The sequence below is a fragment of the Thermobia domestica genome, chromosome 5 (genome assembly GCF_964235325.1).
Source record: "Thermobia domestica chromosome 5, izTheDome1.hap1.1, whole genome shotgun sequence".
In the NCBI taxonomy this organism is placed as follows: domain Eukaryota; kingdom Metazoa; phylum Arthropoda; class Insecta; order Zygentoma; family Lepismatidae; genus Thermobia; species Thermobia domestica.
The window spans coordinates 164022849-164038838 of record NC_137458.1 but is presented as its reverse complement, the minus strand read 5'-3'; the positions used below and the strand labels follow the sequence as shown (position 1 = coordinate 164038838).

At 36.5% G+C, this 15990-nt stretch overlaps 1 protein-coding gene across 1 annotated transcript in view; it reads right to left on the bottom strand.

Moving 5' to 3' along the window:
* The window catches only part of LOC145684719 (translocation protein SEC63 homolog), a 172409-nt gene that overhangs the window by 83631 nt on the left and 72788 nt on the right, over positions 1-15990 (bottom strand). Inside the window, exons 8-9 of the mRNA XM_081757093.1 lie at positions 8883-9111; positions 8259-8494 (exon numbers count right to left, since the gene is read on the bottom strand). Coding sequence (XP_081613219.1) covers positions 8259-8494; positions 8883-9111 — 465 coding nt within the window. The remainder of the gene's footprint in view (positions 1-8258; positions 8495-8882; positions 9112-15990) is intronic.

Genomic DNA, 15990 nt, shown 5'->3' with positions numbered 1-15990 from the left:
TACAACTTCGTGTTCCCTTTCACCGCGCTCATTCGGTGCCTTCAACATCGTCTCTACATCATAGGTGATGTACACAAACCTTTTCGTATGAACAGGCCGCTATCTCTGAACAAAACATGTATGGTTTGTATGAACATATGCACGACACGTCGAACAGATATTTTCACCGCATATATGTTCGGATTTTTCATACCTGTTATCAAACATGACAAAGCAATCGATGCAAACCATTACATTATCACATACAGATCTAGCCGCTTTATTACACAACACATGATTCTCAAAACACACCCTCACACTCTCTATTGCGTCTTTAATTTTGTTTGCAGTATAATCATGCCTGTGTGCGTGTTCGCAAAAAGTACGAGTTTTACTCGTGTGTACGGTATCTCTCATCATAAGCTTCCAAACAATAATAACATTACTTCCGTGCTTTGAGGAAAGTTCTAATATTACAAATGGGTTCAAAATGGCCAACAGTGTTACCTCCTTGATAGAGGATAAAGATCTTATTTTCTGTCGGTTCTCCTGGGTAAGAAACTATATATTCCATGTTATTTTTTCATGCTCTTCATGAATCGCGATTTGATACTCCCCTTTCAAATTTGATTGAAAAGCATCAACATCTGAAAAGTCACAGCCTCCGTTATTTTGAACGTTAACTCCTGCCATCTCGCAGAGAACTTCTGCTTTAAGAAACATGTATCCCGCTCTGTTCTTGTTAAGGTATACAAATCATCTTTACTACCGTGCAGGTTTACTTGGCCCCATACTATGGCCAGAGGTAGACAGTAAATATTCTTATTTTCAATACGTATTAAACGTCTTTCCAAATAGTCCTGGTATTTTGAATATTTGGCAACGGCGGTTGCTGTATTATTTCTTCCCTACCCATGCATGCTGTTGGCTACATGGAATCGAAACAGTACTTCTTGCCCCAAAACGAAGCCTCATTCGAATTTCCTACACGTTCGATTGAAGTGAGGACTGTCTTATAAGAGAAATTGCCTTCTTCACGGGACATACACTGGTTTATTGTTGGTACTATTCCTACTATATGTATAGCCCAATGTAGTCCGAGGGGCGTGCAGTGGAGATCACATGTTCGAACGCAAAATCAATTAAACTTTCGATATAGGCCTCTGGGTTATTAATATTTCTTTCATCACCTAGAGTTCATGGCCCGTAGGATGAAACTTACGAAACCTTATTCTGCTTTCTTTTACAACATCGAAATTATTATTTTTTTGATTTTGCCCGTTATTGTTATTATCACTACTACTACCACTTGTACTACCACTATTAGCACTACTATTAGTACCACTTGTACTATTATTGTTCATGTTGCCATGTCCAAGCATTGATGGAACACTAGCATATGCCCGGAGAGGCTGAGGAGAGGAAACCATTTGGTTCCCATAGTCATGATTATACTGTACACAATGTTGAGGGGGATTTTCTCCCTGGGCTTGTTGCGTGGGTATATCCACAGCGTTGTCCTCATTTTGAACCAAACTCCTCATTTCTTCAACTGGTATTTCACCGGAATTTAGATTGCCAATCCTATCTATTTCATCTAGGAAAGCTAAATCGTCATTGGTTAATTGATGTAAATTATTATTTTGACTCCAGTTATGATTTTCTTGTGGGGTCATGACTATGGTATTTAATTCAAATGGGATTAAGCAATGTTCCGAAACGAACCGCGTACCGAGATCAAAAAATTTCAAAAACTGTATTTTTATCCTATCCACCTGACCTTCCTCACAAAATAATAAATACATAAGTTTCTGCTGGGCACAATCATAACTTTCTTTATTAGGGAAAAACCCATACTCAGAAAATATAGCACATCAGCACTGGATACACAGTGCTGGAGAATCAGTGTATCATTACCTTCATAAGCATGAAGAGCGCGTAGGAGTGCATCGCATCTCTCTGACCCCCAATGTCCAGGCGCTGTAGTTCCATTACGGCTTTCCAGGTACTGAAGGCCCTCGAATAGTCGTTGAAACCGCGCAACAATTCTTGCAAGTAAATTTCGTACTTCAGTTGGGCACTAAAAATCCATAAAAGAAATAAAACAAAAAATGCTATTTTGAGTTATGAAGTTCACTTTTAATATATCACTTTAATAAAAAAAGAGTGAGATCATTCAACTATTTTCAAGCTTCAGAAAAAAGCTATCACTTATTTTCAAGCTATAGTTAAATAATATATAAAAGAAAGCGATCTGCTTATATTATGAAGAAGCATAAGTAAATATTCACTTTATATTTAGGTGTAAACTATTATTTTAAAAATATCCACAAAAAAGTCTCTCTCTTCATTATTAATGTTTAAAAATAACTCAAGAAGAATAGAATATGTATGAATTCTTTCTTTTAAAAATCAGTAAGTATAACAAATATAAGAAATACGCCTCTTAAGCCTTAGTTGATCCTTAACAAAACCACGAAATAGAAGAAATGTCGACTCTACGTAGTAATTAAGACGGGTCAAATGCAATATGGTTCGTTCTCTTTAATACGTTGCTAGCACTCAGGGTTCAGCAAGACTTCGTTATCTGTAATACAATAGGCTTCAATGAATATTTTGAAAAACCTATATACTTTACTTAGTACTATTAAAAATTAAATATACTAATTTATATAATATTAAAAATAAATATTAAAATACGTTTAGCAGGCAATAGAGCTCGTCTTCAATCTTCTACGTACGCTGACGTGAAAGGAAATGATGCCAAATACACGTTATATCATGTCCTATCTTGTATTGCATCACCACTACTACCACTGACACCTAGCGGCAGAATTCAAAATTAGAGGTTAGTTGGACGATGAATGTTCTTCAGTTCACACGCATGTGAGACAGTGTCCCTTATATTTCTATATATTTTAAGGTGAGTATAGTATATTTGTATTACATATGTTTTCAGTGCGTGATAAAGCCCTAGCACATATACACTATTTTAATCTTATTGTGAGGCATTATTTAATACTAACAGAAGCAAAACATGTCTTCCATACCTTAGGTTTTTCTCATCCATAAGATTCAGACATTTTCAATACTACCAATAAAAGTTCATGTATGTTCTGGTAATCTTAATACTCAGTTAAAGTATTGGGGTAGGTCCAATAACGCAATGAGTATTTAGTTGGGGGACCCTACCCGCATCATTTGCGGGGCATATCTTCCTCTAGCACTATTGCAATAAACGTTTCGTTTGCAATCCTATTACCAAAACATGAAGTGAATGGTCTTCGGTGAAGCGAAGTCTAGGGTGAATTTACTGTTAACGGAAAAGTGAATTTACTCTCTCAACGATGCATGGATGCTCTTCTTGCGTTTTCTTTTATATTCTAAAACTAAGCCTAGCAACATTTCATTGGTCTTATGCAGAGTCGTTTTGAAGTCTTCTTAAGACCATACTACGGGTTGACTAACGGATGGTTATGAAAATTGTATCCAGAGTTTTTGATTAGGATGTAATATTTGACGAAGTTAATCACATGAGACTAACTTTCTAGAGCAGAGGCTAATGTTTTACTCACGGTTTAGCGTGCGACACATTTTGTATTTCGTATTTCATGTATTTTCTTTACAAACTACTTTTGTACTTTTCCGTAGTTGCGACATTTATTTTTATCACCCGATGCATTGGGGTTATATAAGTTAATCATACCCAAATCAGCTTTTAGTTGTACTCAAAGTAGACTCTGAATACCAAATAGTGCACCTCCCTTAGTAAAGACCTAGTATACCACAAACAAGTCTGATTAACCCTCGATTAACGAATTATCTCTGAATACCGCCCCATATGTTTAAAATACGCAAGACCATATATCTTACATTTTCAGAGGGTTTCTCGTCGGTGCTTGTCCAAAGACGGAACACCCATAAACAATAATTATCATCAATTTTTCTCACCAAAATACAAACCATTATTTCTTACGTCTTGGAAAACAATTGGCTATTCATCGCCTTTTTCGAAAAACTTGCGACGGCTATACTATTCTAACAAAATCCAAAGGGGGAGCCTATCGCCCACTTCCATGATCAAAAATCAACGATCGTGTTTCTTTCTTTCGAGTCTAACTGTGGAAAAGTGTCACACATCTACAGGAAAGCCTGCACATCTACGTATATATCAGACGCAAACGCAATATTTTTAATAATATAAACTACCTCGGGAAACTGTGCACCAAACACTGAAACCGCTTTCTATATTTGTTTCTTCCTACATACATTAAAATAATTTAGCACAATTTTTGCGATGTGCAATCTATCTCGGTAAAACTGTGCGCAACAAACTGAATCCTGTTTTCTTTATTTGTTTCATCCAACCTACGTTAATATAAACGAACACTATTTTTGCGAAAATCAAATCTATTTCGGAAAACCGTCCCGCTGCAAGCTAAAACATTTTTCAGTATAGGAACACTTTTTTAGTAGGATCACAATTTAAAAATTGCTCATTGAGTAATTACGAAAAAAGCGAACCAAATAAGTATCACAGTAACAATGTTACGAAGCAAAACAATTAATTTTAAAAAATGTTGGTAGTACGCAATTATGTTTAATCTTGCCTTCAGTTATAAAAAATCGCAAGAAATTCCAAACTTGCTTGTACATTAAACTATAAACTATGAACGCTACTAAATGATTCTTTCATCTGTGACGGCTCTTAAAGAAACATTACCAAGCATTTTTTTTAAAAGATTGACTAACTTCTTTCGTAACTATTTGGATATTTCCGTAACTAATCTGATCTACACTTGCTTCTGCAGTAAACTATAAACTATAAACAGTACTAAATCATTTTCATCCTTTAGTGGAGGCTGATATGTAACATCACCATGCATTTTCTAAGAAAGGCTGACAGTAATTTTCGTAACTAGTCAGATATTTTCCGTGTAAATAAGATGCTACCTTGTTAAAAAAAAGTATCATATGCGGTTTGGATCCTCACATATTCCTAGTTATAATAATAATAATATTTATAATCATAGTTTCATCCTTTAATCTTTCTTGGTTAAGTTACCGAGACAATACGAAACACATTTCAAACAAGTTTGCTGCATAAGTTGTCTCCGAGACGAAACAAGCACATGCTGTTCAAACAATATAAAGTTTGGATTGCCTATGTAAGATGAAACGAGAAATAGAGTAAGACATAGTCTTCAAACATTAATCTGGTTAGGGATAAAACAATTCATGAACAAATAAATATTCACAACATTCAAACATTGGTGCGGGGGCCCCGTCGGATCAGGAATAGTTTCCCCCAGTTTAAACACAACGGCTCAGTGGCAGAGTACATATATCTGATGCTTGGTAGTTCCAGCTTCGATCCTTGTGCAAATAAATTTGTGGCGGACAAACACAATATATGTAAATATCCTGGGGTTCCCGCTTCAATCCTTGTGCAAATAAGTTTGTGGTGGACAAACACAATATGTGTAAATTTCCTAGGGTTCCCTCCACTCTCAATAGAAATATATCAAAGCAATAATAATAATAATAATAATAATAATAATAATAATAATAATACAAAACTTACTTGGATATGATATCTTCTTTTGATGAACACTCAAAAACACGAGAAACAAAAATTTTTTAGACTTCGCGATAACCACTAGTTAATCGCCTCGCAAGAGTGAAGCTAGTTTAGAAATTGGCTCAGTGGTTATATATATATATATATATATATATATATATATATATATATATATATATATATATATAGATATAGATATAGATATAGATATAGATATATAGATATAGATATAGATAGATAGATAGATAGATAGATAGATAGATAGATATAGCATATTTATTAAGGTTATAGGGGGTACAAGAGAAATAAGGTAAATGAATTTTCCTTTGTCCTTGTATAAATATCGCATGGGTAGTAATAAATCTCATTGTACAAAGAGTGAAAGAAAGGATATTTCGTTTCCAGACATCTTGTCGGATATACAATGACCAGTTCAAAGAATACATTCAGAAATAAACAATTTTTTCTTTCCTATAATTCCACAGAAAGTTGGCTAAAATACTTATGGTGGGAGATGCTCATTAAATATTAATTTCTTCAAAGTATTAAATATTTTATTAGACAGTTTTACAGTGGGCTTAAAACTCTGGTAGCCAGATTGTATTTCGTAGTTCCCAGTATGTCTAAATTCGTGGCGCGCATAGCTATAGCAAGAGACATTTTGTTGCTGTTCATAATATATGTCGGTCTACGAAACATACAAGCTGATAACTACAAAGGTAGCGAACAATATTAAGGCGGGGTGTTAGTCCCAATTTTCTTTCAGTATACAGCTACTAATTTAAATTTAATAACCCATACATTTCAATGAAAAATGAAAACCATTTGTCAGTTGTCAGTTTTATTGATGGGACCAACGGATTTATTTTGCCGAAAAGAAAAGAGCATCCATTTTTGTCTCTGAATATACAAAGACCAATAACCTATGGTCAATAAAACCATTCAACAAGGGGTAATGCTGTCCCACATAGTGTTTATAAGCGCCAATTGGTCGCCTAACGGCATATTGGTATTGGAAACAAACAAAGGGGCTTCGATAAATTCAACCTTCCGCCAGGCTATCAGTTGTCTGCAGAGGCAAAGCTAGTCTGTCAGTGGGAGGTGGGGTGAGTAACCTACGCACGTATTTCGTCAAACACCAAGAGAAAAGAGGAGGGAGGGGAAGCACTTGAAGTTGCAGAATGGCTTGTCGGCAGAGTAGTCAAAGAGTAGGAATAAATGCATTCAACCATTCGCAACAAGAAATGTGTGCTCACCCAGCGGAAAAAAAGAAAGAAAGGATAAGCAATATAGCTGGTCAATCATCGCTGGGAAGGTGGATTTACTTGTCCAGAACAAGAAAACTGTGAGCATTGAGGTTGAAGAGGGAGGGAAAAAATTAAATCTTCCGTTCACTCACAACTAAAGGAAGTGATTGACAAGTGTCTACCTTAGCATCGGATAATGGTGGGAGGTGTGGCTAAACTGAACTTCTCTTACCAATCAAATAGCAAGGATGGTTTCTGCACTGAGGCATTGGAAAACTTGGAAACCCTCTATCTCACTTGAGAGATAGCAAAGCTGGAGAACGCAATGGCGTATTTGTTTCTGCAGCGGAGGCAGTGAAAACTTGAAAAGATATCCTCTCAGTTGAGAGCTGGGCTCGAAGGAAAACGAAGTTCGCTTCGTAGCAAAAAAAATAAAAATGAATAAATAAACATTCATTCCTTCTTCCCCGTTCCTTCCCTTTCTTGGACATCTTATTTCTATTTTGTTCTGTTCTGTTCTGTTAATATTTTCAGAAAAATTTTTCAAAGTTCGCAACATTTTAACACTCAAATTATTTGTAGAATCATCGCAAGCTCTTCTTGTTAGTTTCATTGAATTTTTTTCTAAGTTAGCGTAGCTCATCTTAGGACTTTACGTATTAAAAGCAAGCTGAAAACAATCCATTAAAATCATTGCTAAGCATAGGAAATTCATGGATAATGCGCGAGCTTGAAAGGTAATGTTTCAGGGGGTCCTTCAATGGTGTAATCATATTCATCATTTTTGATTTAATCATAATTTTGTACGTTCACACAATGTGTTCGATTAGTTACGCGCTTTTTAAGTAGAATCAATAAATTAAGGGGGAAAAGCTTGAGGGAGCTAGGAATCGCGTTTCAAGGCTTATACTGAAGTTCTAATGATCTGAAACACATTTTAATTTAATTATAATTTTTAAAATTTCGATTACAGTATCGTGTAGGATCATGTTTAAAACATGAAAAAAGGTCATTCCCCTTTCCAGGACCACCTCAACCCCTTCTATTACCCAGGTAATAAATCGTCCTCCTCTAGGAACCTACCCAGGGCCTATACGGCCCCACAGACGAGAAATTCGTCAAGCACCATTGAATTAGACCACCTGCTGGGCTATTGTTGAAGAGGATCTCATCCTAGTCTACTAATAATTTTATTCATTTAAGTATGTTGATATTTTTCTTAAGTTCGATAATTTCGTTAAGAACATAATAACTACATGAGATAAGAGCGATATGCTATTAACACAAAAAAGAGTTCCACTATGCTATTAGTGACATTTAAGACATATATCGTACTGTTTATTCACCGTTCTTGTATTTCTAGTAAATATTGAAATCTCAAATATTCCTTCTCAATAAGGGTTTGCTTTCACGAATAAAATTTAATACCTAAATATACGTGACTCACTAACCTTATCGTATAGCCTCTCTGCAGTGCTTTCCGTAATGTGAGGAAATTGTCTGAACATGCAGCTAGGACTCTTCAGAGCCTGCACAACCATAGCATATAATTTAACTGAGTTCTTAATATTTCTGGAGCTAATACGTGATTCCGGGCTTAATTCTTCCTGATTTCTTATTAATTTAGAATTTCCTTGTTTTGAAATTTTCCTTAATTCTCTCTTAGTGCTTTTCTTTCCTCTTGGACCTGAGCGGGAAAGACATAAACTACTTGTATAATATTTGAATATTGACTGAGTAAATAGAACCACATGTATTATACTATTCACGAAATCTATGTTATAAAATATTGTGAGGAAACTTATTGTAAAGTTACCATTAAATTGGAACGCAATTAATGTCATACATATTTTTCTGCGTTCATTATGTCACCAATCCCAAACGTGTAACTGAACGACGAAAGTCAGTATTTTGAAAATATGGAATTTTATCCTAATTGTTTGGTCTTCCTGCAAGGCATCGTTTCTTCAGAAGATAAGGTTTTTAATATCTGCCAATACATACTCGAAAACAAAACATAAGATAAGAGATATTTTTATGCAAATCTACCTGTATTTAAGAAACTGTAATCTTACCTTGTTGTGGGTAGAGCGATTGTCTTACAACCCAATTTATTATTTCTTCTAAGAGTTGTGGGAACAGTTTTATAATATATAAGCAATCTTCTTCTAAGCGTTCATCGAAATCTGCCAATTCAATGCGATACAAATGGGAGTATAGAAGAGTCTTTGCCTTTCTGGAATATGGAGAGCCATAAATACCTTTTTCAAGTTTCTTCGGAATTTCTGTAATCATCTTCGAAAGCTGCAAAGAAAAACTACATTTTATATATCAAATATTTGCTTACACTACGAGAGAAACTAAGAAAATTACTCAAATATCATATACTATAAGTAAACGAAAGTTTAAAATGCTGTTTTTTTTATTAACCATATTTCTAATGTATTGTTACAGGCAGGACAGGATTAAGGGAGCTTATGGGGGCTGTACTCCGGATTTTCTAGATGAACGGGGACCTTACTCTGGTCAAAATCTCAACTGGCTGTCTAAAAAGAATTATACAAGATGCAATCATCATCATAAGATAAATATGCATAAAAATATGAAACATATTTTCTTAACTTTCCTACTGTACTTTCACGTATATTAGGCAAAGTCAGCAGGGGTAGCATATTTTTTCTAGCCCTGGGCCTCTAAATGGGTTAATCCGGCCCTGGTTACAGGACTGTAAATTGTGACTACCTAAAGCACATTGAATCTAATGTAATCATAAATGGTGTTCAGCTACTGAGTTAGTATCTAAATGTCAGAGTTCAATGTTTCAGCTGTCTACATCAGCTAACAAGACAGTGACTCTGGCTTGTGACGAAGATTATGGACTAGAAGGTACCGACACAACCGAAGTACAACTAAATATCATAGACTTATAAACTACCATCTTTGAGATATAATTTTAGGGAGTTTCGAGAAGAGGATTGGGGAACAGTATAAAACTCGCTGTTTCAGGAGGCTTTTAATAACGATCATGATTAAACTGAAATGGGAAAGTACAGCATTTCGATGGTGGGTCTTTTGTCTGTAGGTTGCGTCTTTGGTGCAATTTTGCTGAAATATTCATTGCAACGTTCGTACGTACTACAATTGAAAGTCGATTACAAGTTTACATGATTTAAAAGGAGATCTTCTGAAATATGCATCGTATTTGAAATCATGTAAACCAGTAAGCACGGACAAAGATATACAGACAATAGAAACTCTGACGAAAACTTGAGGTTACGGGGGGGGGGGATTAGTGGGAAATTCTTGACAAAGAGGAAAAAGAATATTATGCAAAGTTACCAGCTAAGCAAAAATCCTCATACGCGTATAGAAACCTTTAGAATCACTACGAGGTGCAAAAGAAATGTTATACTACTACAATTGAATCCCTCTCGTCCACCCTCGACTGGTCCACGACTCTGGTTGATCCGACCATGCTCGAGCCGAACTTGTCGAACTTGACGGTGATTCACGAGACCCATTGTCGTTTACTGCCGTCGCGGCATTGTTGTTACGACTGTTAAAACATATCCGCCTTAGTGCTCCCTCATGTATTGTATCTTTCTTTCGTTGCGTGTGTTTTCTGTATTGTACTATGGAGGTTTTAGTGCTGCACAGCTTAGGTGGTTCGGCGGGAGCTCATCTGGTTCAGATTCCATGTTAATCAGTAGGTTCACGTCTTATATAGCCTCCCTGTTAAAAGGGACGTTAAACTCAAAATCAACTCAACTATTTCAGCGTGTCTTTACAAGTAGGCAAAAAGAACGTTTCAACTATTGTATGTGGTTTCTTATGTTAGATCTTACGATAAGTTGGGGTACCTTACAAATAATTTACTATATTATTATTATTTACTTTTATTTTATTTTATTATTATTTATAACGAAATACGTACTGTAGCAGTCATGCACGATTTTTGGTTCTCGTATGTTCCAACAACCGACAAAAGTAGTGTACAAACAATAAAATACGGCAGTAAATGGAATAATGTGTAAAGATATGAAATACAGTAAATGGTTCAAAATAGTTACAGCTCGACAATTCTTAAAATACGTTAAAAGTTCACGTCATAGCTTTCACCTTACTCGGCTCAAAAGTGTGCCGCGACACACTGATTGCGGAACACTGATATTTCTATAGCTTACTTTCTCCTTCCTTTTTTCTGACGGCACGACAAAGAGTATCAGCCTTTCTTCACGTTGTCCGAATCTGATTGGATATTACCAGGCGCACATATGGATATTGTACGCCCGGGTCTAAGAAACTTTTAGGCCGCGGTGGCTCAGTAGTAGAGCGTTTTCCTCTAGTCTTTCTGGTCTCAAGTTCGATCCCAGCCCCCGTCAAGTGAACTTTGTGGTGGACAAACATCGTGTGAGTGGGTTTCCTCGGGGTTCTCCCGTTTCCTCCCATTTTCTTCATTCCACCATTTTCATTCATTACTCATCATCACCGTCTCCTTTAGCCTAACATGCATAACCGTGGGACGTAAAACTCAAAGATTTCAAAGAAATTTTTACACCTCTTATTTGTTCGTATTCAGTCAAGCCCTAAACAGTATGCCCACATCCATTTATATTAAACCACCAGCAATCGGGCGAGATGTACAGCGAATCACAAAAGTATCCCCCCCTAAGTACTCTAATTCCATTACTTGGGGTCCAGGTCATTTGCAGTTGTGAGAACGCCTAAACAGATGCAACCCAACTTACACGTTACTTTTCTCGGCACTGGCAGCAGTTGGTAGCCCCGATCCAGGTGTTTATGCAGGTAAAATTTGTAAAGTAGGTGACTAACGAAACAGTTCTCCAGTCTAAGATGAATCTCTCTGTTGCGGATCGTGTTTTTCCAAAGAACACCATATATTAATCTTAATATTGCTGTGTATATAATGTATTATTTCTTTATATACTGTATGTTTAGAGAAATAAAAATACTGACCACGCACGAATCACGAAATGTTTGAAAGTAGCTGAAAATATCAAATCTAGAAAAACTGCTGGAAATAAGTTTGTAAATAATTGCCTCCATTGAGAGACCTTCTCCAATTCTCCTCATTCCAACATCTTTCTGGAGGAGAGAAGATCTTGCTTGTCACACTGAGTATGTATTGAAATTGAAACATTTGAAGAAGTTTCAACCTGTCCTGGATTTGAAGCCGGGTCTCCAAATAGAAGTTCAATACGCTAACCACTTACCTACTGCGTCACTTCATCTTTCACCTAAACTGTTAGCTAGTTAAAATCGTTGCATGTAATACTATACAAAATACTAATGCTCGTATAAGGAGATATTCCTTATGAAAAATAAAATGAAATCTTTGAGTTTTACGTCCCCCGTAAATGCCGGTCAGGCTAAAGGTGACGGTGATGATGAGTAATGAGTGAAATGGTGGAATGAAGAAAGTGGGAGGAAACGTGAGAACCCCAAGGAAACCCACGCACACGGTGTTTGTCCACCACAAAGTTCACTTGGCGAGGGCTGGGATCGAACCCGGGACCCCAAGCACCAGAGGTGAACGCTTTACCACTGAGGACGTTCCTTATGAGTGCACAATGTCACTCGAGATTTCCTTCTTTAACTCAAAAACAAGTTATATAGACCTTCGTCAATGAGGAAAATATCAGGAAACGTTCTTCAAGCTGAGGCTACCTCATCGTTTTTAACAGCTCCCGATTTATATTACTATTATTCTTCCTCATCGTAACTTCTAATTTCCAAAGAACAAACACCGGCAGCATTTACGCCGATCCCAAGAGTTTATGTATTCTCTCGCTACCCTGCATTATTTTTCGCGCGCTACCCTAGCCAGCTGTTTGAAGTTGGTCATGTAAAATGTAAAGTAAAAATTGGGCAAGAGAACAGAACCTAACCAATCCATACGTGGCTTCTAACACGTTCCTACTCCTACTACTGCTATTATTATTATTATTATTATTATTATTATTATTATTATTATTATTACTATTATTATTATTATTATTATTATTATTATTACTTCTACTACTACCTAGGTACTTTTACTATGAATCCGTATAGTAAAACCAGGGATTTATTTGCAGCCAGAGAAGCCTGGGAATTTCCCCCCTTCTAAGTTTTGACTTCCCTGTCTCTAGGTTTAAATAAGTCTTCCCAGCCTGGGAAGATATTTTTCCCCTTTCTTGAGCTATACAATCTATTTTAAAGTACAATAATTCAACTTCATGTTTTAGTAGCAATTCTTTATTTTTTCAGTATGTTGTTTGTCGCAAGTTATGTTGGTTTTGTTTATAAAATTGCTTCCCGAAGAAAAAAAAATCTTGCAGCTGGTACCACTGCTTATTATTCTTAATTTGAAGTAGTACAGTAATTAAAAAAACAAGGTTTTCAGTCATCAGTGAGCAGTCCAGTGGCGTATTTACGATTTTGTTTCGGGAGGGGCTTTGCTAACTTTCGGGGGGAGGCTTTGCCTGGAAATATGAAAATTCTGCAAGATATTTCATTTACTTTACTATACTAAGATTTCGGGGGGGGCTTAAGCCCGGAAGCCACCCCCCTAAATACGCCACTGGCAGTCACTGTAGTTGTGAATTGGTAGCTTCTTCATTGACAAGCACATTAAAAAGAACAGACGGAAATGGGTATTAGACCATATTCTAATAAGAGAGAAGCTCCTGATGATAAAAAGGTAAATAATTCCGGCAAACAAAGTAAGAGGTTTTTGTCTGAAGATAGTGCAAGTCCGAAACCACATTACAGACATCTCATCAGATTCGGGGCGTAGTGTTAATAATGGTGAGGTTATTTCTTGTCCCAGTGGATTTTTCCCTTCCACATGTTATCAAGAACAATTTGGGAGCTGGAAAATTAAACGACCGTGGTTAGGTGCTAAACGAAATACTAATGACATTCGCGTTGTGTGTACTATATGTGCTTCCGTTAGTGAACTCGGTGTTCATACAAAAAGAAGGCTAGTGTATGATCCAACAGTGTTACTGCAAAAACATCAAAGAAATTTCTTGATAAAATCTATGAATACGAAAAGTCTATTGCACACAACAAATGTTTGTCAATATGTGAACAAAGGGATAGGGAAAAAATAAAAGTTTCAATGTCGAATGAAGAAGACAAGTGGAAAATTGTGAATGAATTTCGCGTTAAAATGAGAGCTGCAATATTTAGAACTGCCTATGTTATTGCCCAAAATCGTCTGTCGTTTACTGTACATCTTGTTAAATTCCAAGTAATAAATAAAAAAAGGACCTCGGACAAGTTCTCTATTCCAATGTTATGTGTGCAAATATTATTGACTTTGTAGCTACAGAAATGAAGGAAAAACTGGCCGAGTATCTTGCGAATTCCGATGAACCCTTGTGCTAATGATTGACAAATCCTCCACTGTGTCTCATAAGTTAATACGATTTTAGATATGCCCTAATAGCATGTCGGTTTGCAGCAAGTCTTTCACTATATTTGATTTTAACTTGCCAGACTTTCCGTGCACTGTACACCTGCTGCAGGCGTTTTGAAAGAATTACCCGCAAATGTCGTAATTTTATTTTCACTTGCCAGATTTTACTTGCCTCCGAGGCTTGCTGCAACTTTGTAGCAAGTGTGTCAATTCTAGTTTCTACCAACAGGTGGCACAAAAGTCTAATCTTAGAAATCTCCCCGCCAGGCCGCCATTTGTAGTAGGTGTGAAGTGTGTGAAGCATTAAAACAAGTGGACAATTAAGATAATTACGTAAGTATCCAGTATGTAGAGATAATTTGTATTTTAAACGTGTATTGTTTGACAAAGTTGTTGAAAAAATATACTGTGTGATTGTTCATATACAGTAAATGTTCGGTTTGTAATAGGCATACAATGCAATACAAGTATATACCTGCAGAAGACTTACTACACTCACTTGCTGAAGACGTGCTGTAGACTTGCAATGCAAGTATATACTTGCAGAAGACTCACTACAAACTTGCTGTAGACTTGCAGTGCAAGTGGTATTCTTGCAGAGACTTGCGTCACACCTGCACTAACTTGTTGTCGACTTGCTGTGCACTTGTAGTGCAAGTGTAAACTTGCAGTAGGCTTGCGGTGCAAGTAAACCCCTTGCAGAAACTTGCTTTACAAACTTACCATACACTTGCATTGCAGGCGTGCTGCAAGTTCGAAGAGTGTCAACTAGGAAGTTTGCATTAAATTTGCATCAAACTTGCTGACTTGCATCACAAGTCTGCTGCAAGTTTGCCAGACTTGAATTGCTAGTCTGCTGCAAGTTTGTTGCAAGTCATTTTTGCTATCTGGGTGGTTTATTTTCAAAACTTTGTAGAGCGATTATGTTCCCGAACAACAGGCGAGACATCGAATTAATATCAGAAGAACTAAGCATTCGCTTCTAAAATATTACTAAAGATTTTGATATACTGTGGCTAGGCTCTGCTTACCGTTCAGTAGAAGCACTGTGGAAGTCCTACCCTGCGCTAGAGGAACACTCTCGGGAAGCTTCTACAAATTTACAGAGAAGCTTTCACCAGCGTGCAATATTTTCGGGCCTATACGTAAAACTCACAAAGTAGAATTTTGTTTATGAAATGTCCATGATCCGAGATGCGTTGGAACTCTACATGTCCTTAGCTTGTTTCGAGAAGAAAGGTCAGCAGCCATTGTACAGGTAATAAGCCAAATTGAAACAACTGTATGTGTTCTGGAAGCGTCAAAAGAAAAAGACGGCGTGCCCATGTAAGAATTACAATGTCAGTTTGAAGAAACTGGTTTTATGAAGTCCCGCCTGCAAAACCCTCAGACAGTTCTCTTGAGAGGTAGTACCAGAAAATAAGATTTCAATTCTTTCAGGATCTAACAGATAACATACGGTCTTGCTTTCCTAACCGTTCAGTGGGATGACGTTTTGCTACAATCCAGAAAAATTGTCTGCAAGAATGTTATACCGCGACAAAGAAGTAATGTAAATTTCAAAATAAATAAATAAATAAATAAAATTTTCGTCTGACGATTCAGCCAAAATGCTGCAGTAATTCCAAGAGCATAAGATGAAACCTTCTAATATTGGGCCAAATCTATATAATCTTAACATGAGAATCATTGTTCTTTCAGTATCTTCTGCAGAGTGTGAGAGAAGCTTTTCCAGCCTAAACTTACAGTATACTGAC